At 42.8% G+C, this 23,899-nt stretch overlaps 1 protein-coding gene across 3 annotated transcripts in view; it reads right to left on the reverse strand.

The window, feature by feature from the left end:
* The window catches only part of C7H10orf90 (chromosome 7 C10orf90 homolog), a 61,525-nt gene extending 38,989 nt beyond the window's left edge, over positions 1-22,536 (reverse strand). The window contains exon 1 of one of the 3 annotated variants that reach the window (XM_071749673.1): positions 21,926-22,531. In XM_071749673.1, the coding sequence (XP_071605774.1) occupies positions 21,926-22,091 (166 nt within the window). In that variant the 5' untranslated portion in view covers positions 22,092-22,531. Of the gene's footprint in view, positions 1-21,925 lie in introns of all 3 variants that reach the window. The other 2 variants (XM_071749672.1, XM_071749674.1) reach the window with 2 other exon arrangements.
* Positions 22,537-23,899: the final 1,363 nt, after the last annotated feature.

Genomic DNA, 23,899 nt, shown 5'->3' on the forward strand with positions numbered 1-23,899 from the left:
TTTTCTTGGGCCAAGAGGCTCAGGCAGATGGCTCTATCTTACATTTTGAAGTCACTTTGAAACTTCCAATTTTTTTTAAGGATGAAATGGGGTTTTGACTGTTCTGCTTTTGCTTTTTGGGTTTGTAATAGACAGATTTACATCCCCTTAAAAAAAAGTTACCTTGCTGGCTTTCATTTCCCTTTGCCAGGGCATGGAGAAACGTGTGCTGAGAGCACTCCACCAGCTGCCCCCTACAAGAAGGAAAGTAGGGACACGAGGCAGGAATATTTTATTTTAAGCCACAAATATGTCCTGCTGAAGCTTAGAGAGCCTGAGTTTTGTTACCCGGGATGCAGAGGCAGAGTCTGGTTAGTGAGAATGCTAACCAGAACTGCACACCCAGCTATTGATCCTGGGGAATATTGCATTATTCAAGACAGCTGAGACTAAGAGGCCAATTTTTACAACCCAAGTGTTTACTGTAAATTAAAATCCTACCAAGTGAAGCCCTCTTAGATGCTGCTTTAATCACTCAAAATGAAGCTCAGACAATCTAAGATAAAAAAAGCAAATTCAAGGCTACTCTTCTGTACATTGCTTAATAAATGTCCTGTTAATAGCAATCCTACAGCACATGCAGACTGGATCCTATTGATCTAGGACCATCTTGTTACTCTAAATATATTACTGCATTACTTAGAGTAACATTGGTGTTTCCATCTTGGCCAGACTGCTGACAGGTGTATAAATGCAGATTCCTATACTTCATGCAACATTTAAGGGAAGTTTGAGTCCAGAATTTGGTGATGGGTCATTGCTTTTTTTTGTTTGCTTGTTTTTAGTTTAAAGAAAGTACTGAAACTGAGCACAAAATATTTCCCTATCTTGGGTATGTTCATATTTCTGGCTGTGGTAGCCATAGTAATGGCACTATGATTTTTCCAGGATTTTCCAGGCTGGGAGGGGTCACATTTTTACTGTTATTTTGGGTTTTTTAGGAGTTTTTTTCCCCCACTCCAGTTAGTTCCCTGTTGCTGTTAAAAAAAGGAATAGCCAAATGAGTAAGAAGCTACAGACATCCCTGCAATTAGCCAAGGGAAAGCTTCACCATCACCAAAATTCACCCTTCCAAACCTCCTCCTTTTCTCCCCCAGCTTCCAGTTAGGTCCCACTGCCAGAGCTGGATTAAGATCTGGAATAGACCAAACCCAAATTCTTCCCACTTCACACCCCAGTTCCTGGAATTCTCCCTCTTTTGGGGAGCCAGCCCCAAGGTTACCCCCCCAAGGTAAAAAACTAAGAGAGCAAGAAGCAAGGCAGAAAGCATCCGTGGCATGAAGCAGCTCTGCAATAAACCCCAGAATTTCCTTGAGTGAGGAGTTCCCAATGCCTCTGCCTCCAGCAAGTTCCAAGAACAGCTGCTGCTCCAGCTGAAAAAATGAACAGCTTTGTGTTACTGACCTCTGTCTGGTAGAGCCATGAAATCAGAGCACAATTGTAGTCATTTGCTGCTTTTTAGATATTCATTTCTCTTCCCTGGTGCTTAAGAGGGCTGACTGAAGGCAGTTTAGACCAGATTAGGCTCCCAACACCTTCATGCATTACAGACTTCCAAATACAATTCTTCCCTTCTCAGAAGGTGAAAGTGTTGAGTTATTTCTTTTAAGGATCTAATGGAGGTTATTGCTCATAAAAAAAAAAAAGAAAAAAAAAAAGAAAAAAAAGGCAGCAGAGTCAAGGCAGGGCTAAGTGAAACACAGCCAGCAAGATGCAACCCTGGAGAGCTGTGACCCCAGGACCAGGGTCCCCTCCTGTGCTCTGCTCATCCCTTCCTGGCATAAATCATCTGGGTACCAGCAGCTCATCTTGATCATGCCATGGATTAACGAGGGCTCAGAGGATAGAAATGGGTGCCAGAAATAATAATGGCTTAAAATTCAAGAGGCTGGCAGGAAGGGATTGTCATTTGGGAAGCCAGTCCATTTAATGGAGAAATAACCCCCACGCTTGGAGGAGAGGATAACTTGGCAGTCCCAGCTTCAGTGGCTCAGACACATAAAATAGAAACTCATCAATGTGTAAGATTAGAAGTAATTAGCCTCTGTATGGGAAAGCCATCAGTTAGAAACCAGACTCCACCTGGGGACTTTTGGTAACGATGCCTTGGGGACAAGTGAGAAGGGACCTTTGACTTCCATGACTTGGAAGGGACCGAGACCTAATTAAATCTGCAAAGATGCAGTAACTGCAGTAAAAGGGATTTTTAATTATGAAACATATTCCCTTTCTCTAAACAAACTAGGTATATTACACTCTGGAACAGGAAGAGAATTAATCAAAAGGCAGTGAGCAAACAGTTGCTGTGTGGCTGCCAAGCAGAAGATGAGATGGGATTATGCAGAATTGAAGAACATTTAATAAGAATTGAAGAACATTGAACAGTTCCTTTTTTAAGGATCAGGTTTAATTTAATTGTGGGCAAAACCAGATATAAAGCCCCATCATAAAGCCAAAAGTGTGACTTTATAAAACTCTGTTTCTCCAAATGCATGTTATAATAAACACTGATTGCCATAAAGAAACAAAAGCTAATTCTCTCCCAGAAATAATATACAATTTGCTCTCTCACACACTACAAAAAAAGCAGACTTGGAGCTTTTCAAAGAGGGAGACAGAGAGCTCTTACATTTTTGCCTCTGAGTTCCATAAAGGACTTATCTCATTTTCTTTAAAAGGCCTGGCACTTTGGACTGGAAAACCAAAAAAAAAACATTAAGTTAGTTTCTCAGCCACGACTGCCTCATTTACATGATCTATCTTCACCCAAGGCACAGAAATAAATATGATTCATGATGAAATTCATATGATTTCATGATGAAATTCAACAAGGGGAAGTGTAGAGTTTTGCATTTGGGGAAGAACAACACGATGTCCCAGTATAGGTTGGGGGCTGAGCTGCTGGAGAGCAGTGTAGGTGAAAGAGACCTGGGGGTCCTGGTAGACAAGAAGATGCCCATGAGCCAGCAATGTGCCCTTGTGGCCAAGAAGGCCAATGGCATCCTGGGGTGCATTAGAAAGGGGGTGGTTAGTAGGTCAAGAGAGGTTCTCCTCCCCCTCTATTCTGCATTGGTGAGGCCACACCTGGAGTATTGTGTCCAGTTCTGGGCCCCTCAGTTCAAGAAGGACAGGGAAGTGCTTGAAAGAGTCCAGCACAGAGCTACTGAGATGATTAAGGGAGTGGAACATCTCCCTTATGAGGAAAGGCTGAGGGAGCTGGGTCTCTTTAGTTTGGAGAAAAGGAGACTGAGGGGTGACCTCATCAATGTTTTCAAATATGTAAGGGGTGAGTGTCAGGGAGATGGAGTTAGGCTTTTCTCAGTGGTGACCAGTGATAGGACAAGGGGTAATGGGTGTAAATTGGAGCATAGGAGGTTCAAGTTGAATATCAGAAAAAATTTTTTTACTGTAAGGGTGACAGAGCCCTGGAACAGGCTGCCCAGGGGGGTTGTGGAGTCTCCTTCACTGGAGACATTCAAAACCCACCTGGACACGTTCCTAGGGGATGTACTCTAGGGGGCCCTGCTCTGGCAGGGGGGGTTGGACTAGATGATCTTTCCAGGTCCCTTCCAACCCCTAGGATTCTAGGATTCTATGATTCTATGAAATATATACATAAAACCACTGCATGACAGGGACATTTTTTCCACCTAAACTCCATTCTCTGCGTTTTGACAGGGCAGAGCTGGGTGGTTAAAGCCTGGGAGTGAAAAAAGAAAAGTATTTTAGGGCCAGAGGCTCAGAGGGGAGCAACGGAGATCCCTGGATCTCAAGGATGACATCCAGAACTGTCACAGGGCTCTGACACGAACTGGTTTCTCCTCTGCACAATTTGCTCTGATCCCTGTGACATTTCTGGGCATTTCCACCCAGGCAAAAGGCAGTTCCACCAGGGAGCTGTAGCCAAAAAGTTCTTTGTAACCATTCACTGGGATTTTACCAAGAGAAGGGCAGGATGAGGTTGATGGGAAGTCAATCACCATAAGGAAAAAATCAACCCCGAGTATTTCCAGCTTTCAGATGACCTTTCAAGAGGATTTCAGCTCAAAAAACACAATATGAGGAAAAGCTAGGGGTGTTGGAATTCATCTTCCATCCAAAGCCTTTGCTAAATGTCTCTTAGAGATTGCTAGAAATGTAAAATAAACAGCAGGGGGGATCAAAGCTAGGGAAAAAAAAAAAAATGCATTAAGGCAAAGGTGGGATGGTGTCCAGGGTAAAGCAACATATAATTATTTGTCTTTGATTACGGGGGGAAATACCACTCAGCTTCAAGAAGGAGAGGGATCTCCCCTCAGATAGTCAGGAGGCAACCTGGGAAAGGTGGAGACAGGAAAAACTAAATCCTCCCATCCCAGCAGAGCAGTCCCTGTGCAGGGAAACGTAACTGGGGGAGGAAAGAGGAGAACTTCACAGAGAACACCCTGGGGATAAAGGAGGAGGCCAGGAAAGAAAGCCTGGCTGCATCTGCACCAGAGGAGAACAGCACAGCTCATGCTTTCAAAGCTCAGTTCTCCTGGCTGCTTTGTTATTTTACTTTATTTATTTTACTTATTTATTTTATTTATTTTACTTTTTTATTTTATTTAATTTTATTTATTTTAATTTTATTTAATTTATTTATTTTACGTATTTTATCTTTATTTATTTATTTTATTTATCTTATTAATTTATTAATTTTATTTATTTTATTTATTAATTTTATTCATTTTATTTATTAATTGTATTTATTCTATTTATTAATTTTATTCATTTTATTCATTTTATTTTTAATTTTATTTAATAATTTTATTTATTAATTTTATTAATTTTATTCATTTTATTTTTAATTTTATTTATTTTACTTATTTTATTTTACTTATTTTACTTTACTTATTTTACTTTACTTATTTTTAAATTTTTATTTTATTTTTTATTATTTTATTTTATTTTTAAATTATTATTTTATTTTTATTATTTTATTTGATATTATTTTAAAATTTATTTTTATTTATTTTATTTTTATTATTTTATTTTACTTTTTAATTTATTTTATTGCTATTTTATTTTATTTATTTTTTTATTATTTTATTTCATCTTACTTTATTCTTGTTGTTCAGGGTCTTTTTCTAACTAAAGGCTGAAGAAAAGCTGCTTATAAAAGCCTCTATCTTCAGACAGAGTGGAGAGAGAGAGAGTAAAAAAATAATAATAAAAAAAAATATTAAAAACTGCAAAGAACACTCAAGACAGGCAGGACCATAGGACTGCATTTATACCTGGAGCAGAAAAGCAGGGACTGAAGCAAAACTGAGTTCAGATGCCTGCTGATTTTTTTATAAAATGGGGCACTGGTATCACAGGCATCCCAGAAACAAAACGGGAATAAAATAAACCAGTGGACACCAGGAAAAACCTCCCAGCACAAATCCTGTAGAAATGCCAAAGGCTGCCAAAAGAGCAAGGAAAATACACATTAATCCAGGTAAATAAACGCACAGCAGAACCTCACTATCTCCTTAAACTCAATTTCCATCCTAAACCAGAAAAATGATATAAAAAGAGAACTATTCCCGGGATGGAAATGTCCCCAGGAGCATCACTGCCAAATTGTGGCACTGAATGATTTGGGATTTATCAGGAAAAGTCAAAACAAGGAGCAGGCTGTAGAATCCTAGAATCCTAGGGGTTGGAAGGGACCTGGAAAGATCATCTAGTCCAACCCCCCCTGCCAGAGCAGGGCCCCCTAGAGTACATCCCCTAGGAACGTGTCCAGGGGGGTTTTGAATGTCTCCAGTGAAGGAGACTCCACAACCCCCCTGGGCAGCCTGTTCCAGGGCTCCGTCACCCTTACAGTAAAAAAATTCTTTCTGATATTCAACTTGAACCTCCTATGCTCCAATTTACACCCATTACCCCTTGTCCTATCACTGGTCACCACTGAGAAAAGCCTAACTCCATCTCCCTGACACTCACCCCTTACATATTTGAAAACATTGATGAGGTCACCCCTCAGTCTCCTTTTCTCCAAACTAAAGAGACCCAGCTCCCTCAGCCTTTCCTCATAAGGGAGATGTTCCACTCCCTTAATCATCTCAGTAGCTCTGTGCTGGACTCTTTCAAGCACTTCCCTGTCCTTCTTGAACTGAGGGGCCCAGAACTGGACACAATACTCCAGGTGTGGCCTCACCAATGCAGAATAGAGGGGGAGGAGAACCTCTCTTGACCTACTAACCACCCCCTTTCTAATGCACCCCAGGATGCCATTGGCCTTCTTGGCCACAAGGGCACATTGCTGGCTCATGGGCATCCTCTTGTCTACCAGGACCCCCAGGTCTCTTTCACCTACACTGCTCTCCAGCAGCTCAGCCCCCAACCTATACTGGGACATCGTGTTGTTCTTCCCCAAATGCAAAACTCTACACTTCCCCTTGTTGAATTTCATCTTGTTCCTCCCTGCCCAACTCTCCAGCCTGTCTAAGTCTCTCTGAATGGCAGCACAGCCTTCTGGTGTGTCAGCCACTCCTCCCAGCTTAGTGTCATCAGCAAACTTGCTGAGGGTACATTCTATACCCTCATCCAAGTCCTTGATGAAGATATTGAACAACACCGTTTACAAAAATCCCCAGATTGCTCCCCAAAATGCACAGGAAGAGCTCAGGGGAGGTGAGAACTACGGGGTAGTTAGGAGGTGTTTTTTCAGCATGACACACAAATTGTGGGGCTAAAAGATGAGATTTAGGGTAAGGATGTGACTGCATCTTTGTTCCTCTCCAGGGCATCTATAAAAAAAGACACTGTGAGCATCCTTTAGAAATATTCACAAAAAAAAGACCTTGAGAAATAACAGAAAGGTGGTTTTAGGGTGGGGTTTTGTGGTTGTTTTGGGCGCTTTGTTATGGCTTTTTTATTTTATTTTGTTTTATTTTTTTAGCTGATATTCAAAGCCATAATGGTGATAAACTCCTGCAGACAGGTAAATGTTACACACTGCCAGTGTCCCTGTGAGCAGCTGGACTGGTGTTGCTGGATGAGACATCCAGGAGGTGAACTCAGGTTTCAGAGTTCATGGAGACAGTCTGGGAGAAAATGTGACCATTTCCAGGAAGTAAATTGTTCAAAAAACTCCACTCTGTAAGTATTTTAGTAGGTCTACAGTGAAACAAACAAACAAACAAACAAACAATCAAAACAAAAAAACCCAAACCAAACCAAAAAACAAAAAAACCCAAACCAAACCAAAAAACAAAAAAACCCAAACCAAACAACAAAAAAACCCAAACCAAAAAGCAAAAAAACCCAAACCAAACCAAAAAACAAAAAACCCAAACCAAACCAAAAAACAAAAAACCCAAACCAAAAAGCAAAAAAACCCAAACCAAAAAGCAAAAAAACCCAAACCAAAAAGCAAAAAAACCCAAACCAAAAAGCAAAAAAACCCAAACCAAACCAAAAAACCAAACCAAAAAACCAAACCAAAAAACCAGACAAAACCCAACCAAAAAAACCCAACCAAAAAAACCCAACCAAAAAAACCCAACCAAAAAAACCCAACCAAAAAAACCCAACCAAAAAAACCCAACCAAAAAAACCCAACCAAAAAAAAACCAACCAAAAAAAAAAAAAAAATCCAAACAAAAAGAACCAAAAAACTAAACCAAAACAAAAAACAACAGCAAAAGAAAAAAAAAAAAAGAATCAAAAAACCAACCAACCACAGCAAAAGGAGTTCCTGTCTGTTTTACCCTTTGATGAATTTGGAGAGCAATTAAAATAAATTCACAAAAAGCCCAAGGTTAGAGGTCCCACTTCCAACTTAGCTGGGCCAAACCAACCTGAATGGGGCTGAAGGAGAAACCTCTGCTCTAAAATAAAAGCCAAGCTGTTTATTGGGGAAAAAAGAGAAAAAAAAAAAAAAAAAAAAAAAGCAGCAGAGTCCAGGCTTTTGCCCATCCCAGATCATGTCAGGATCCCCTGGAGAAGAAGGCCACAAGTTTCAGAGTCTGCCTTGCTCTTGGAAGCAGTGACAGATTTATTGTCAGGGTTTGTCAGCAGCAGCAGGGAGGTCACCACACCCCAACACACAGCAAATCTTCAGCTACCTGTAACAACTCCAGGCTGAACATTCCCTTCCCCAACCCTCTGGCTGGAGAAAAACATGGATTTCCCTTATAAAGCTGTAATTCTGCATCAATACCTGGCTAATTAGAGGTTTACTGTCATTAATTTGGAAAATATACATTCATCTTAGAAAAAAAATAGCTTCTAGCAGCTTCTTTAATTTAACCTTTCTTTCAGCCTCTTTTTTTTTTTTTTTTCACTGCCACACAAGCAGCAATTCAGTGCTCAGAAATGACCTCTTGTGCCACAACAATCAATGGCAGAAAATTCATAAAACAGATTAAATCCTCCAGCACTGGCTTTGATGAATTAGCAGAATTTGTTCCCTTCAGCTGCTCAGAGTTAATCTTTGATTTTTAGCTGAATGCAGGGCACTGGAAAAGGGAAACCAGGGTCACATTTTATTTTTGTTACCTGCACAGCTGAAATGGGAAGAGAGCCACAGCATCCATGGCAGCACAGCTGACTTTTAAAGATTTTTGCTGCTTATCTCTCTTATCTCAGTACTCAGAGCAACATATGAGGAGGAATTTGCCACGACAAAGTGTTTCTGTGTAAAATTTGAGATTATTTCATTCATTATTTCATTATTATACTATCATGATGATACTGAGGAGCATTTTTTCCCACAGAGCTTTAAAGGGGGCAAATGATCATAAGTAAAAAAAGTAACTCCACTGCTGCAAGACACAGAACCTGCTTTGTTCAACATAAACATAATTCACTGTTTAAATTAAGGATTGCAAGGGAAATTCGTTCAGACTTTTTCCCATTTCCCCCCCTCATACTCACCATTTAGCTAATGAACCAAGAAACCAATTAGTGAAACATCTCAATTTATTGCAGGTTGAGGTAATCTCTAGCCAGGGCACAGCTACAACTCCTGCACTGTCAAGAGGAGACTTTTCATCCTCAGAAACAGCCCTGTGGAGGTAATGAGCCCTCTTCATGCAAAGCATCAGTCGTGGCTACAGCAGAACCTGGGGGAAATCTCTCTCTCCATACACCATTCCCTTTCTCTTGATGTTTTGGGGATCCTGGTGATGTTGGCACAAGGGTGGTTGGTAGGATGAGTGCCTGTGCAGAGATAGGGGATTTGGAGCAGCTTCTTCTTCATCTAACAGAGTTTTTCTCTTGTAGGTACAGACCCCTCCTGCCAGCATCCCTCAGGTTTCCACCCAAGGCTTCGCAGCCCTATTCGTGGGTGCTGCTGCTCTGAGCCTGGCCCAGGAAAAGGACAATGACAAACACCCCTTTCCAGCTTTAGCACTGAGCCCAGGGTGTCCTCTGAGGTGCCCTGGTCCTATAAACCAAGAGGAGGAAGCTCCCACTTTAGAAAGAAGAAAAGGAAGAGGATTCAAAGGGGGGATGTGGAGGGGACAGTGCTCAAAGCAGCTGATGGGGTAACAGGGAGGGAAGAACTCAACTCCCACCTTCTTCCCAGGTGCTGGGATGCACAGCCCAACCCCACTGCTTCATGGCAGCTGTCTCTCTAATTATAAGCAAATGGTTCATTAAAAGGGCCAGAGAAACAGGAGGTGGGCTCTAGACCTGAGATTCAGAAGTGTATTTTCCCAGGTTGCAGCACAAACCCCCCAGCCAGGCTGGAAGGTAGGGACAGGCCATGGGGTAAAAGAGACCAGGGGAAGAAACCCACTGCTCAAAGGAATCCTTTGCTTCAGGGGCTGCTTGGGTGTTTTGAACTACAAAAAGTACTTTATTAAAGTACATTAAAAAAATGGAGAAAGAAGGACTGCAGCCCAGATGTTCCCTTCTGCTGCTGCAAAACCAAGAGAGGTGGCACTAAGCTGAGAACAAACCCTTCTTTGCTAAACCACATTTCCAACCTAAACCATTTTATGGTTCCATGACTTGGGAGAGACCCAGCCAATAATCCCAAATTCAGAGGGAATCCCAAATTCAGAGGAATTCCATTCCACCAGGAGAGCACTGCCAGCTGAGGCTTTTTCTTGCCATCAGCCTGTCCAGCCCCAGGTGGGAAAGGAGAGGAACAAAGAGAAGGAAAACACTTCATTTGGAAGTGGAACCTGCCTGACACCCACGTTAAATGAGTCCCAGAACTGGGCACAGTTCAGCAGAACACTGCAAACCTGAAGTGCAAGAACTGCTCAAATATTATTGAGCTGCAATCAACTCAGCACTCAGGAAAAAGACCAAGAGTCACACACAGTTCAATGCAAACACCTTTACAGCAGGCAAGAAGAGACAAAAAGGAAACCAAGTACCAGGAAAAGAATTGATTAGGGAAGATACAGGAGCTCTAAACCCAATCCAGTGAGGAATGCCAAAGCACTGTGGCTACTACTGGTTGTCAGCAGAGAAAATTTAAGGGGACTTCAGTTGTTTAGGTCTATTTGTTATTTTTAGCATTTACTTAGCATTCATTGCATTGACAACTACAATTTTGCTGAGAAAATATTTAATGCAAATCTAACCAAGAGTTTCTCTGAGGCTAGGGCTCAATTCAGTGGTAGAAATCAGCAGGTTTTTTTTTTTCCCCCCTTAGAATAGGAAAGAAAAAGGAGAATGAACTTGACTTTATTTACAGCAATGGTAATGGAATGAGAAGCATGAGGCTCAGTAATTGAGTCAGGAGTAGAACTGGAACAGGCTGCAATTGTCAGAGCTCCAGCTAAATTCAGACACAGAGTCAAGTAATATTTGGAATGCCTGGAGAGTACCTGTATCAGACCTGGCCTCTAGGGATTTGCTCCTCATTGCATCCTGGTCCTTCCATTTTGATACAGCAAATATTAACCAGAAAACTGCCTGGGTAATTCTCCACTTCAGGCTAAAAATATTTCCTATGTAAGGGCAGTGAAAACTTCCATCCCCCAGCAACTGGGAGATTCCTGCTGGAATCAGTGATGGGAAAGATGGGGCTCCAGGAATGTGAGAGTCAAGGAAGGATTCTGTGGCTGTGACATCCTTTGGAATTATATCTGATCACTGCCTCTACATGGGTTTGCTGGATGTATTCAGATTCCCTGGTGGAATCAGCCTGCAGTGTTCCCAAATTCTGGGAGTCCTGATTCAGACTGTGTGCAAGATCCAGAAACTGCAGAGAGATGCTGGAGCCCAGGGAGAGCTTTGCATGAGCAGGAGGTGTCAGACACCACCACAACAACAAATTCAGGAATGAATTGGCTCAGGAAATATTAGTGCTGGGTCCTGAAAACAAGCTCCAACCAGTTGCTACTTGAGGAGCAGAAAGAAACACCAAAAGCAGAATTGGGATGGGAGGAAGAGGCAGAGCAGCTCACAGGAGACCCAGGCAGTAAATGAGCAGAGATGATTAAGACTAGATTATTAGGTAATAACCTGCTGTGATCATCTACTGGCTGGAAGGCTTGGCAAGGCATTCCCAGCACAAAAAAAACCCCACTGTTTGCTGACTCTTCCCTCAGCTGCTCTCCCAGAGCAGGACTTGAGTCACCAGCCAGGAAAACACAGAGCACAGCACAAGGCTCCTTGCAGCTCCAAGAGTTATTCCACAGGTTTCTCCCCTTCAGATCTTTGCTCCTGGAGCTGGAGGAACTCCTGGAAGGAGCCACCAAAACAGCTCTTTAGCTCTCTTTAGCCCATCAGCCCCACGTTCAGCCCCCTGCCCTTGGATGCTTCCCACAAGCATTCCCTGCACGTTCCCTTTCCCTCTCCCAGGGAGAGGTTTGCAGGGGACAACACAATTTTTGGAGTCCCAGGCTCACCCCACCAAGCAGCAGAGGCTCTGAAAGAGGGGGCCCAGTTCACAGCCCCTTGATGAGTCCCTGTCCTGGTCTGAGCCTGGACAGAACAAATTTTCCTTTTAGTAATACTACTTTTCAGTTAAATCTCTTCCAAGTGACTGCACTTTTGGAAGTGAACAGCATGTTTCTCACTCCACATCTACTTCCAGGACTCTTGATGCTCTGTGTTTACAGCTAGCACTGGAGAAAGGCTCTTGTTCACACTTATTCCAACAGAAACCAAGGTCACTGCTTGGTTCTCCTAAGCTGTTTCTGTGCCAGAAGTGACAGGGGAAGGAAGGGGTCACAGCTGCCACCCTCCTGTGGGGAGAACTCAAATGGACAGCTGACCAAAATGGACCAGATGAAGTATTCCATCCCAAACATGTCAGAGCATAAATCTCAGGGATCAGAGGTCAACCTCTCTCCGTGGCTGGCACCCCCTGAGAACTCTGTTATCTGCCTGCAATGCCAATCCATGAATTCCTTAATCCAGTTCCCATTTGCTGCTGAGTCAAGGAGTCCAGTCCAAGACTAATTAAACTAATGACAGCCCCAGGCAAGAACAAACCCCCTGGTTTTATGGAACAGGGCTCAGAGATCCATTTCCAAGCCCTTTTATCTCTCCACCTGGAAGAGAAAAGAAATGATCTGCACTTGTCTTCAGCTCCCACCTCTTCCTCCCACATCCAAACCACCAACACAGCCAACACCTCCCCCAGGAGAAGGGACATAAAAGCCATTGCCAGGAGCTCAGCTGCTGGTGGAAGGCTCTGGCTGCTGCCAAGAGGGGGGTTGGGCAGCAGGGAAATTGCCATCAAGTACCCAAAAACGAGGGGAGAGCCCAAGGGGGTTGCTGGCCAGCAGCAGTGGCCTCCTGCCTCCTCCTGGGATGCAAAGGGAAGATTAAACCTTACTGAATGATCTCTGGTTGTCACCAGGGATGTGGGTGTCAAGGACATAACACAAGGATGCTGGGACTTGGGATGCTTCTTGGGTCACAGCTGAATTTTGCTCTTTAGGTGAAGAACAGGAGATGATTTTCCCAAACACCCAAGTACTCATCCTTGGAACACAGAAGCCTCTTTCTGTTATCTTATTCCCAACCTTTAAATCAGTTTGCTGTTCTAAAAGGTTTGTAGGTGATAAAGTTTCCTTTTAAAGAGATTTATTTTATGGCCAAGTTGCTGGTTTGTATTCTGAAAATTCAGCTACAAGGCTCCACAGCTTTTGGGACATCTTCAGGATTTATGTACTAAATTTTTTTGTTTCTCAAGACTTTACTACTTCTTTTATTTTTTTTTTATTTTTTTTTTTGTCATCCTGCTATGAGGCATTTCTTCAAGAAGGTAGTTTTCTTTCCTTCCCACTACATCCTTGGCCAGAAATACATTTAACTTACCTCATGAAATATAGTTATATAGTACATCAAATATCATTAATAATAGAAAGCAGTAACATTGTATCTACTGTGAGAACAAGTTGGATAATATATTTTATCTGTAATATACCACTGGGATAACAATTCAAAGCAGCTGTGCTTTAAAATCCTTGCTTGGTTGAGTGGCAAGTAAGCACCAGGGTTGGGCAAATACTTTCCAAGGATGCTGTGAGGAAGGAAGGTTCCTTCTCCATTCACCTTCCCTTGATGGGGCAAGGATGTGTCCTCAGCTTCCTGCTGCTCCTTCACCTCTGCAGAGTATGATCACCTCTCCCTGTCTGCATCCTACATCAGCTGGGAAAATATAAGGAAAAATTCCCCTCAAATGTGCCTTAGAAGTCTGTATTTTGGGCAGGACAGGGTTATGTTTCCACCAGAAACTTCTGGTTTTCTCCCATTTTACAGTTTAATCTCAACATTTAAGCTTCTCTGCTGGCTGAATACTCATGACTCCCAGCATTTCAAGATCTAATCTAACCTAAAACAGCTTATGTTTTTATAGATGCTTTTTTTTTTTTAACTCCCAAAGGATTCCAGTGTTTTCCAGAAGCTACAATCATAGAAAGATTAAAACTAAGCCCTTTCTGAAGCACTCAGAAGAAGACACATTGATAACTTGCCTTTGCTGCCCATTTCAGTGGAGCAAAAGAGGGGAATCTTAGCTAAATCCAAAAGCTAAATCTCACCAGACAGAGGAAATCTCAGAGATGCTCAGAATGCAGGAAACATACCCAGTGTTTCTTCTCAAGCCCAGGGAAGTAAAGAAAGATTTTTTTCTGACCAAACTTTACAATGCTCCAAAAAGTGTATTCTTTCAGAACTAAATCTAACACCTTTTTCATCAAGTTATGATCCCCACCAGATGGGTCACCTACAGTTCTTGATGACCCACTCATCTTCTACCACCAATCCCCATAAATCACCAAAAATGAAAAGCAGCAAAAATTATTAGGTTTCTAGAAGCAGAGATGAGCTCCTAGAAATTGTCAGTCCCCATGGTCAGGCTCACAGGAGGATGCAAGTACAAGGCTCACATCCATCTCCTCTTTATTTTTAGTAAAAGATTAAAGACCAGGAAAACAAACTAAGCTGTAAAAGAAAACCTAAATGGTAATATTGCATTAATAATTATCTCCATTTCCCACCACCAGACAACAGTGAAATACATCATGATGGCTTCAGTTTGTGGGGTTTTTTTTGGTGTGGTTTTTTTTTTTTTCAGAGAGGTTAAAGGCTCCCTGAATTCAAAGGGCTGGAAAGTCTGGCCTGTGAGATACATGGCATTGGCCCTGACATGTGCTGCATATCTTCAATACATCTGGACTCCAGTTGGAATTAAAATTCATATTGCAGCAGCAATTAAAAGACAGAACTAGGTCATGAGCTGTTGTTCCAGGCAATGTGCAGACAAAGAAAAAAAAAAAAAAAAAAAGAAAGAAAAAAACCCAAGCAACATTTGCCCTAAAAAATTTCAGCACTGAGAAATGGAGAAATATGAGATAATAAAAAGAGGATACAGCAGGGAAACAAGAGTTTGGGTGTTCCAGCAATGCTTTTACCAAGCAGAGGCACTGGGCAGTCTGCAGGATGAGAACTTGATGGGAAGGAGAGGATGGGGATCTGGTGCTGCATGGACACCTACAGACACCAGGACTTCCAGGAGCCATTTCTGTGGCTGGAAGAGTTTTATAAAAGAAACCATAGCAACCTCCTAAAGCTTCTGGAGCAGCATTTCCCATGTCCACTCAGTTCCACAGCTTTTTCTTTCCCCCCATTAAGTTCTATACCCAACCATGATGCTCCATATGGAAAGAGCTGTACAAGAGAGATACCCACAGCACACCCAATGGGATGCTCAGAGTGACAAGTGTGTTACCCACATCCAGCTCTGGATATAGGAAGTGAGAATGAAATCCCATTGCTTCAATTCCTTTCTTAAAATCAGGCTGAGAAATCCTGGGCTGTTGCCTGCAAGGTTTGCATGGAGCCTCCTTGCAGGCTGCTCTTCTGGTTTTGCACTACTGCACAGTGTGATCAAACATGTTCATCAAATCCATGGTTGGACTTGGTGATCTTAAAGGTCTTTTCCAAGCAAAACAATTCTGTGATGATCATTAACAAAGGTGAGCACTTGCCTTCAATTTAGCAGGTGCCTCACTCTCAGTCACACAAGCAAAAAGATGGTTGAGTGAAATTTTAGCAAAGTGAGAGCCAGCTCTTGATTAAACCTTGCTTTCAGTATAGTTTAGCCTCAAAAGTGATCTGTTTGGGGAAAAAAAAAAAAAAAAAAGTGACTCCACAAGAAAAAAAGCATCTCCTGTAAGATTTTGCAAAGGGGAGCTTTGCCTGTTAAAGCTTCTTACTACAGTAAAAGAAGAAATTCCATATGCAAGGGAAATTGTATCTACATCCCCTTGGCTTAATTCATCTTAAAAAGATGGCAAAAATAATTGGCAATCACTAATTTTGTCACTCTTTATGGTACATTTGTTCTGCACCATTAGCCCCCCTGTCCTTTCACAAGCCTGCACTGCTGGTTTTTAATGGCCAGGAATGGTTTATGTCAAAGCAGAAAAGGGATTTTTTAGTTGTTTGGGATACATCCCCATGCAGGACCCTGAGTATGAATGGTAACACCCCAGCACCAGGTGTGCATCCTTTGGAAGGAGTGGAATAAAAATGATCCAAAGCAGGCAGTGCCCATATGCCCAACAGTCTTTATGTTGAATTTCCCCAGGGAATTGGGCTGCAAGGTGTGGGGCAGTGCCACAGGAGGGGTTTGCAACTGGGATTTCGTGGTGAGAACAAAGCTCTCAGCAATATGTCACCAGGAACAGTGAAAACAGCAAAAAGAAAAAAAAAAAAAAAGCCACAAAAAAAAAAGACAAAGTGCTGGCTACTCCACAGGATTATTCAGAGGAATTTAGGCAGATTGCTTGGTTTGGAGGGCAAAGAATTTTTTTAAGATTCACCCTCAGCTGAAGGAGTATCTTGCCAGTAATAATTAACTCTTTTCTCAGTTCAGGAAACAATTACAGATTTGGGTGAGAGATAACATATTTCTCTCCGGGGCCACTGATGCCTCAAACCATGGAAATATCCAAGTTTCCAGCAGCTGATCCTTACCCTGAGAGTTCCAGGGAGATTCTGGTGTCTAATAATATTCCTAATTAGGTTCTCCAAACATAAACAAATTATATATATAAAAAAACAAAACAAAACCCACAAAAAACCCCAACCAAACAAAAAAACCAGTTTAACCTTTGAAAGCATATAACCATTTCCTGCTCATAGTGCTAGAGATCAGTTTGAAAGACATGACTGTCAACTCCTGAATGGAACTGAACACCCTCCTCCAGCTAATTGCACTCCCAGCACCATCCAGCCACATGGATTAGTGACAAAAAAATTTCTGAAAGCTGGGAAAAACAAAGTTTTCCATCAGTGTTTTTTAATCTAACACAGCTAATTCAGAAGCTGCTTCATTTGTCACCCATGGCTACATGACAAGGCTGTGGCATGGACCCTCAGTAGACCTTACAGCTTCAATTTTCTCAAATTCAGGTTATGAAAACAGCTGCTTTCTGCCTGCTTGTAATTACTGTCTGCCATCAGGTGACACTTCAGTCCTGGTCACTTAAATACATTAAGGCTGGCATCAGGCTCAGAACTTCCCTTTCTGCTGCTCTCAACATTTTCATCACCTGCATTTCAGCCAGAAAAAAAATTCTGGAGTTCCCTCTTGCTCCTCTTCTGCCCAAGAAATTAAACCTTCTTTGACCATCACCAGGTTTCCTCACTGGATGCCCATAGAACCAAAACCTGACAGTAATTCCTGAGCTGGTTACCCCACCAGAAGGAAAAAATGCACTTTCCCAAAGAACTGTGGAGTCCAAAACTTCAGGGTGCAACTTTCATACATGAATTTTACAGCCCTGGGAATGTGCCTGATGAGTTACAGCATCACACATAACATCACTGATTGTCATCTGAGGCAGGTTTGGGCCTGGGACCACACACATTGGCTTCTGTGGGACTGTCACCTCTCCCTCTCTGGAGGGATACAGATATATAAATGTCATTTGAAATGGGAGCAATGTTGTATGAAGCCAGAACACTTTTGAAGATGCTCTGGGGAGGTATCAGCTTGGGGCTGGGCTGGACCACCAAGGGGATAAGGTCTGCTCCTCCAGGCCTGGCTGCTCAGGCACAGAACAGGATTTACAGCTAAGGAACACATGGAGAAGAAGTAAAAAGGTATTAAATAAATGTTTTTACATTTCTCCTGCATTCCAGCATTACCTGTGTTGTTGTCATACTTAATATCTATAGTCCCACCAGCTCAGCTTTTCCACATGGAAGCCACCAGACAGCTCCTAATAAGCATGTACTTAAGGAAATTATATTAATCATAGAACCATGGAATTGGCTGGGTTGGAAGAGACCTCAGAGCTCATCAAGTCCAACCCTTGCTCCACTCCCCCCGTGGTTCCCAGCCCATGGCACTGAGTGCCACATCCAGGCTCTTTTGAAATATCTCCAGGGATGGAGAATCCACCCCTTCCCTGGGCAGCCCATTCCAATGGCTGAGCACCCTCTCCAGAAAGAAATTCTTTCTAATGTCCAACCTAAACCTCCCCTGGCACAACTTGAGACCTCTTGTGCCCTCTTGTCTTGCTGAGAGTTGCCTGGGAAAAGAGCCCAACCCCCCCCTGGCTCCAACCTCCTTTCAGGGAGTTGGAGAGAGTGATGAGGTCTCCCCTGAGCCTCCTCTTCTCCAGCCTCAACACCCCCAGCTCCCTCAGCCCTTCCTCACAGGACTTGTGCTGGATCCCTTCCCAGCCTCCTTGCTCTTCTCTGGACCTGCTCCAGCACCTCAATCTCCTTCCTGAGCTGAGGGGCCCAGAACTGGACACAGGACTCAAGCTGTGGCCTCACCATGGCCTCACCTTCTTGGCTACCTGGGCACACTGCTGGCTCCTGTTCAGCTTCCTGGCAATCCAGACTCCCAGCTCCCTCTCTGTCTGGCTGCTCTCAGCCACTCTGTGCCCAGCCTGGAGCTCCCCATGGGGTTGTTGTGGCCAAAGGGCAGGACCCAGCACTTGGAATGTTGAACCTCATCCCGTTGGGATCAGCCCAACTCTCCAGTCTGTCCAGGTCCCTCTGCAGAGCCCTCCTGCCTTCCAGCTGATCACACTCCCCCCAGCTTAGTGTCATCTGCAGATTTGCTGATGATGGACTCAATCCCCTCATCTAAATCATCAATAAAGATATTAAACAGCACTGGGCCCAACACTGATCCCTGGGGGACACCACGGCCGCCATTTTGATGCAGCCCCGTTCAGCACCACTCTCTGGGCCCGGCCCTCCAGCCAGTTCCTAACCCAGCACAGATGCCCCTGTCCAAGCTGTGGCCTGACAGCTTTTTTTAAGGTTTTTTAAGGTTTAAGACCAAACTGAATCATTCACAATATTCCCTGGTTCCTCCTGCTGGAGGCTGTTCCCTGGTCACACACATGGCACTGCTGTCCCCAGGGTCCTCCACATACCCCCTGTGCCAAGTCCCATCACAAGAACATCCTGAACCATGGATTCATCTCCTGCCCCAGGCTCTTTGCAGGCAGTGACCACATCAGCTGAGCTTTGAGCTTTGCTCCCTGGTTCTGACCTGGGGGACCAGCAAAGTAATGGGTCAGTGTTCAGCCAGGTGCTCAGCTTGCCCAGGACTCATGGGCATCCTCTAAAACAAGGAGACATGAGAGTGACACGTCAGTCATGACAGAAAACACCTCTTACTGGGCAGGGTTTACTGCAGAAAATAAACACCCAGGCTGGTCCAAGTTGCCAGGCACAGGACTTTTGATACAAAAGGAGCTGAACCATTCTAGAGCAAATTTTTGGGGCCAAGATTTAAAGATTTTTCAATAAATTTGCATGTGTTCTAAAGTTCACAAAAGGTCATAAACATTAAAATGGGCACCTGACTTCTGGCCCTTGCCAGAAGGATATGCTGAAAAAAAAAATAATAGCTGCCTGTTGAATTATAAAGAACTTGACAGTCCCCATCCCTGGAGGGGTTTTAAAACCTTGTAGATGGGGTAAAGGACATGGTTTAGCAGTGGCCTTGGTAGTGCTGGGTTAATGCTTGGGCTCAATGATCTTAAAGGTCTTTTCCAACCAAAACAATGCTGTGATCCTGTGATTTTATCTGCTTCCAGCACTCTGCTGACCAGAAGGGCCATGGAGCCTCAGCATTAAACTGCTTCTGTGTGGTATCTCTGTGCAAACAGATACTAACAGGATACTACACCTCACCTGCAAATACAAAACACCAAAATCTTTGCCATGTAGGTGAGTAAAGAACCATCAGTTCTCAATATCAATTCCCAATATCTCAATACAACCAGCAAAAAGCCAACAGGTACTTAATACCAACTTCATTTAAGTGTAAGCTTTGTGTACCATCTGGAGCCATCCTCCACTGAGTTTTCACTTCATTTTGGCCCCTTCAGGGTGTACATAAGAGAATATTTCCTCAAAGGAGGCATCTAAACACAGCACTGAATGCAGTGGTTGTAGGGTAACATTCACATCCACTGCTGGCATCAAACCCAGGCAGGTACCTTGCAGGGCACCAGGAACAGCTCATGATTATTTATACTTCTCAGCCCCACTGTACCAAAAGCTTTTAAGTAATTAGTTTTCCCTCATTAGCAGATGCATGGCCTGGGAAAAGGAAAGCAGGTGCTTTCAAACCCCACTCACCCTGGGTTACAGGGCAGTATTATAGGGTCTGGGAGGGGAAAGCTCAGGTTGGGCTGATGAGGAGGGTACCACAACCACAACATTTAGAGAAAGATGCTCTTCCCAAGGGGGAATAAGTGTAGGGGTTATTTTGGCAAGATCAGCAACTGGAAGTTACCAGAAATCAAAAAGATGAACAAGATTTATCAACATGACTTCTTTGGAGACTTAGATGTACTTTAGGAGACCTCAGGTGTCAACTTTTTGCTAAAGTTGAATCCTTTGCTAAAAGAAGCAAAGTCTGTCACACCTCTTGGACCAGAAAGTAATCTGCAAACCCAGCCAGCATGGGCAGGAGTGCTATTCCCCACTAAAGATGTGGGGTTTGGGCCTTCTTTCTGACACACCAAACACATTATTCTGGTTTTCCCTATTTATAATCCCAAAAGATATTTGGGAAGCTTTCCTTTCACGTTATCACGAACGCATCCAAACACATCACTAAAAAAACTGTTCCTAAAATTACATTGCAGGAACAAACAACAGGTAAAAACTGAAGCTGTTATCTCCTTGAAAAATATGGGCCTCATGCTACAGCACCTCCTGATGTGAGTCTATTGAAACCACCAGGATTAGTTACCTGGCTGAGGATTACTCCCATGATTAGGGAGTGCAGGATTACATCCATTGTTTGCATACCTCTTATTTACATAGCCCTATTTTCACCTCTTGTTGCTTTTCCCTTAAAACACAGGGCTTTTAATTATTGTTAGGACCAGATATCATTATGCAGTGCTTTTATCCCTTCAAGATTTGGCTGTCTTATGGATGTCAAATAAAATGCTTTTATGATCAAAACAAAGAAAATAAAGTAGAGGCAGCAGAATTTGGACTGTGTAATTAAGGAGAAGCAAATAAAAAGAGAGCTTGTTAGCCACAATCAAAACTTTCTCAGGATTAATTTCACATTCATCCTCCTATCCTTGGCCTCTGCTTTGGGGAGCTGATTATTTATATAAATTTTTTAAACCATTCCAAGCAAGGGGTTACCTGAGAGCTCTGAGGCAATGCTGACAGATATCACTACAGGAAAATAACCAAAACCAGAGAAACAATTGAAACAAATATTACAGGCAGGAACACTGATAAGTAATAATGAAGGAAAACATTTTGATCCTTTTCACATTATAAAGAAGTGGTAAATCCAGCCTCAGCTCATCCCTGCTATTTGCTTTACACAGAAAATACATCTCCTTCTTATCCTTAGAAAAATTGAGAAACTTGCCAAGGGTTTTCAACTATTTAATGATAAAATAATTAGCATGGTAAGAATGCTGTGCAGGTCTCAGTTCCTGCTCTCAACCCAATCACAAATGTATTCAGCTGAATCAAGAACAACAGCACAAGAGACAAGAGGGAACCAGCATTTCTTTGGAAAAAAAAAAAAAACAACAGACAGCCTTTCACTGTAAAACAACACAGGCTGTAATTCAGTTTGACACTGGATTACATCAGTCTCAGTTCGGGTTGCAAGGAATCGGGCTTGAATCATAATTATGTTTTGTTTTGGGAGCAGACTACAGGGATTAAAAGTGTAAAAAACACAAATTCGTTTGAGAGGGCTGGAGCTTAATTTTAGGGTCAGTTCTGGAGATCCTGTTTAGATATTTTCTAAAGATATCGCACACCCTTTTCGGCTTCTTGAAGCCTTTTTGAAAGCAAAAAAACCGCGGACTGCTTTTAGAAAACCTGGGGAAACACTGCACATCCCTCCCTGCCAGCTGGGCAGAGCTGAGAGCGGAGTCAGAAAACATTCCGAGTCGCCCAAAACTCACCGAAACAACCCAAAACTTACCGAAACAACCCGCTGCCTTCCAAGAGGAGTAGTTTATGCTCAAGTACATCTGAGTCACGAAAGACCGAGCTCCCCGGGTCCATTTTGCTCCAGGCTTAACCTGAAAATCCACCCGAGCGTGTCTGGAGCAGGGGAGGCACGGAACGGGTCCCTCTCCCCAGGGCATTTTCGGTCCCTCAGCCACACCACTTGTTGCCCAGGGAAGAGGACAAGCCAGGATCTACCTCCTTGGGGCTGCCAGCTGATGAATAATTCATGTTTTCCACCTCCTCTCATTAGCATGCGGCGCGGGCAGCTCGGATGGAGCGATTCATTTGGTCCTTTGTCTTCAGGAAAAGCTGCGCGGGATTAATGAGGGTTATCTGGGATGCTAAAACCTGGGCCTGCTGATTTATTGAGGCTGATTGGTTAGAATTTGTGTCTCTAAAGGCGGGTTTGAGGGCCGGAATATAAAATTCGGTCGTGCATCCTCGCCCTGGTGGGGCTCCAGCAATGATATCTGGCTACAGCACATGAATGTTGCATTTTTTTTGCCTTAAATATTGAAGCGGGGGCTCTTTGGTTCCCAGGGCTTCTCCAGGAAAGGGGAAAGGGAAAAGGGAAAAGCTCCAAGTCTGCTCCTCACACCTGGTTTCAAGCAGATTTTTGGAATGACCTCTTGGGATGCCAAATATCTAAGACCTGGCTCCCACTGTGTTTGCCTTGTAAAGGGGGGGGGGGGGGAGGTGTGGCAGAAACTTGCAGTGGAAAAAAATAAAGTTATAATCTGCTTCTTAAAAGATAGCCAGCCAGGGCTGTATGACTTGCAAAAAATGGGTTTGAAGGTTGTTTGGGATATTTTTAGTTGAAGGTTTTTAAGTTATTAGCAGTGGTACCATTACCTCCCTCGATGTTTAGCACCTAAAAATCTGTAGTAACAGGGAAAAAAACATAAAATCATCATAATTCTGATGATTTGATTATTAATGACTGAACCTAATAAGGGATTTATAACAATCATTTGCATGTGGTTACAGAATGCATCATTGGAGTGTATAACCACAGATGTTGCCATTTTATCTGATCCTGCTAAGAAAAGCTCTGGGATATTGTATTTTTTTCAAGTATCCACATCCTAAATAGGACACTGGCAAATAAGAGAGTGTAGAAAATAACCCCAGAAATTATTTGCACTGAAGAAATGGGTCTTAAAAATATGTGATTCAAGCTGGTTTGCACTCAAAAAGGTTATTGAGAGTTGGCTGCAGTGTACAAAGAGCTTTACAAGGGGAAAATAACTCAGCTAGAAGTGCTCCTGAGGTGCATATTTCTAACAGAGAAGGTGATTACTGGCTACAAAAATCTACTGAGTACACCAGTGACCTCTGCATTTCCCAGATGCCTTTCTAAAAGATCCACTTTTGCCAAACAAACAACAAAAAGTTGCTGGACTCAGGATAGGTTTAAAGACTTAAATGTAGAGAACATAACAACCAATTCTTTGACAAGGGAAAACCTTTTCATGTGGAGTTCATACAGCTCCTTGGGATGCATCGTCCCATAAGCTGTGTACAGGGGTTTTGGAAAAGTTTCAAGTAAAAAAAAATCTGCAGTTATTTCAAGATTTCATCCAGAGAACCTTTACAGAGTAATGCACATTAGGCTGATCTCCTAAGATTTGCAGCTTTTCTAGAAGAACCCAGGTGGACCTCCTTTTCCTCCCACCATTTTCTCATCATTCCAGGGAAAAAAAAACAATTTGGAGCAAAAGGACATGAAATAATTTGCTTTTGCCTGAGAACTCAGAAGTAAGGCTTATTTCTGCCTCTAATATCCTCTTGTTCTAGACTGGTTTAGACTGAGAAAAACACAACTTTATTCACTGGTTGATGTAGATGGGTTTGAATAACTTTTAAGATTTTGATCAGCAGCTTCTGTGGCCAGAAGAGCTCTTGCCAATCTCTTAGATTTTGGCACAAATGAGAATTTGCTTTT

The sequence above is a fragment of the Heliangelus exortis genome, chromosome 7 (assembly GCF_036169615.1).
Source record: "Heliangelus exortis chromosome 7, bHelExo1.hap1, whole genome shotgun sequence".
NCBI lineage: Eukaryota > Metazoa > Chordata > Aves > Apodiformes > Trochilidae > Heliangelus > Heliangelus exortis.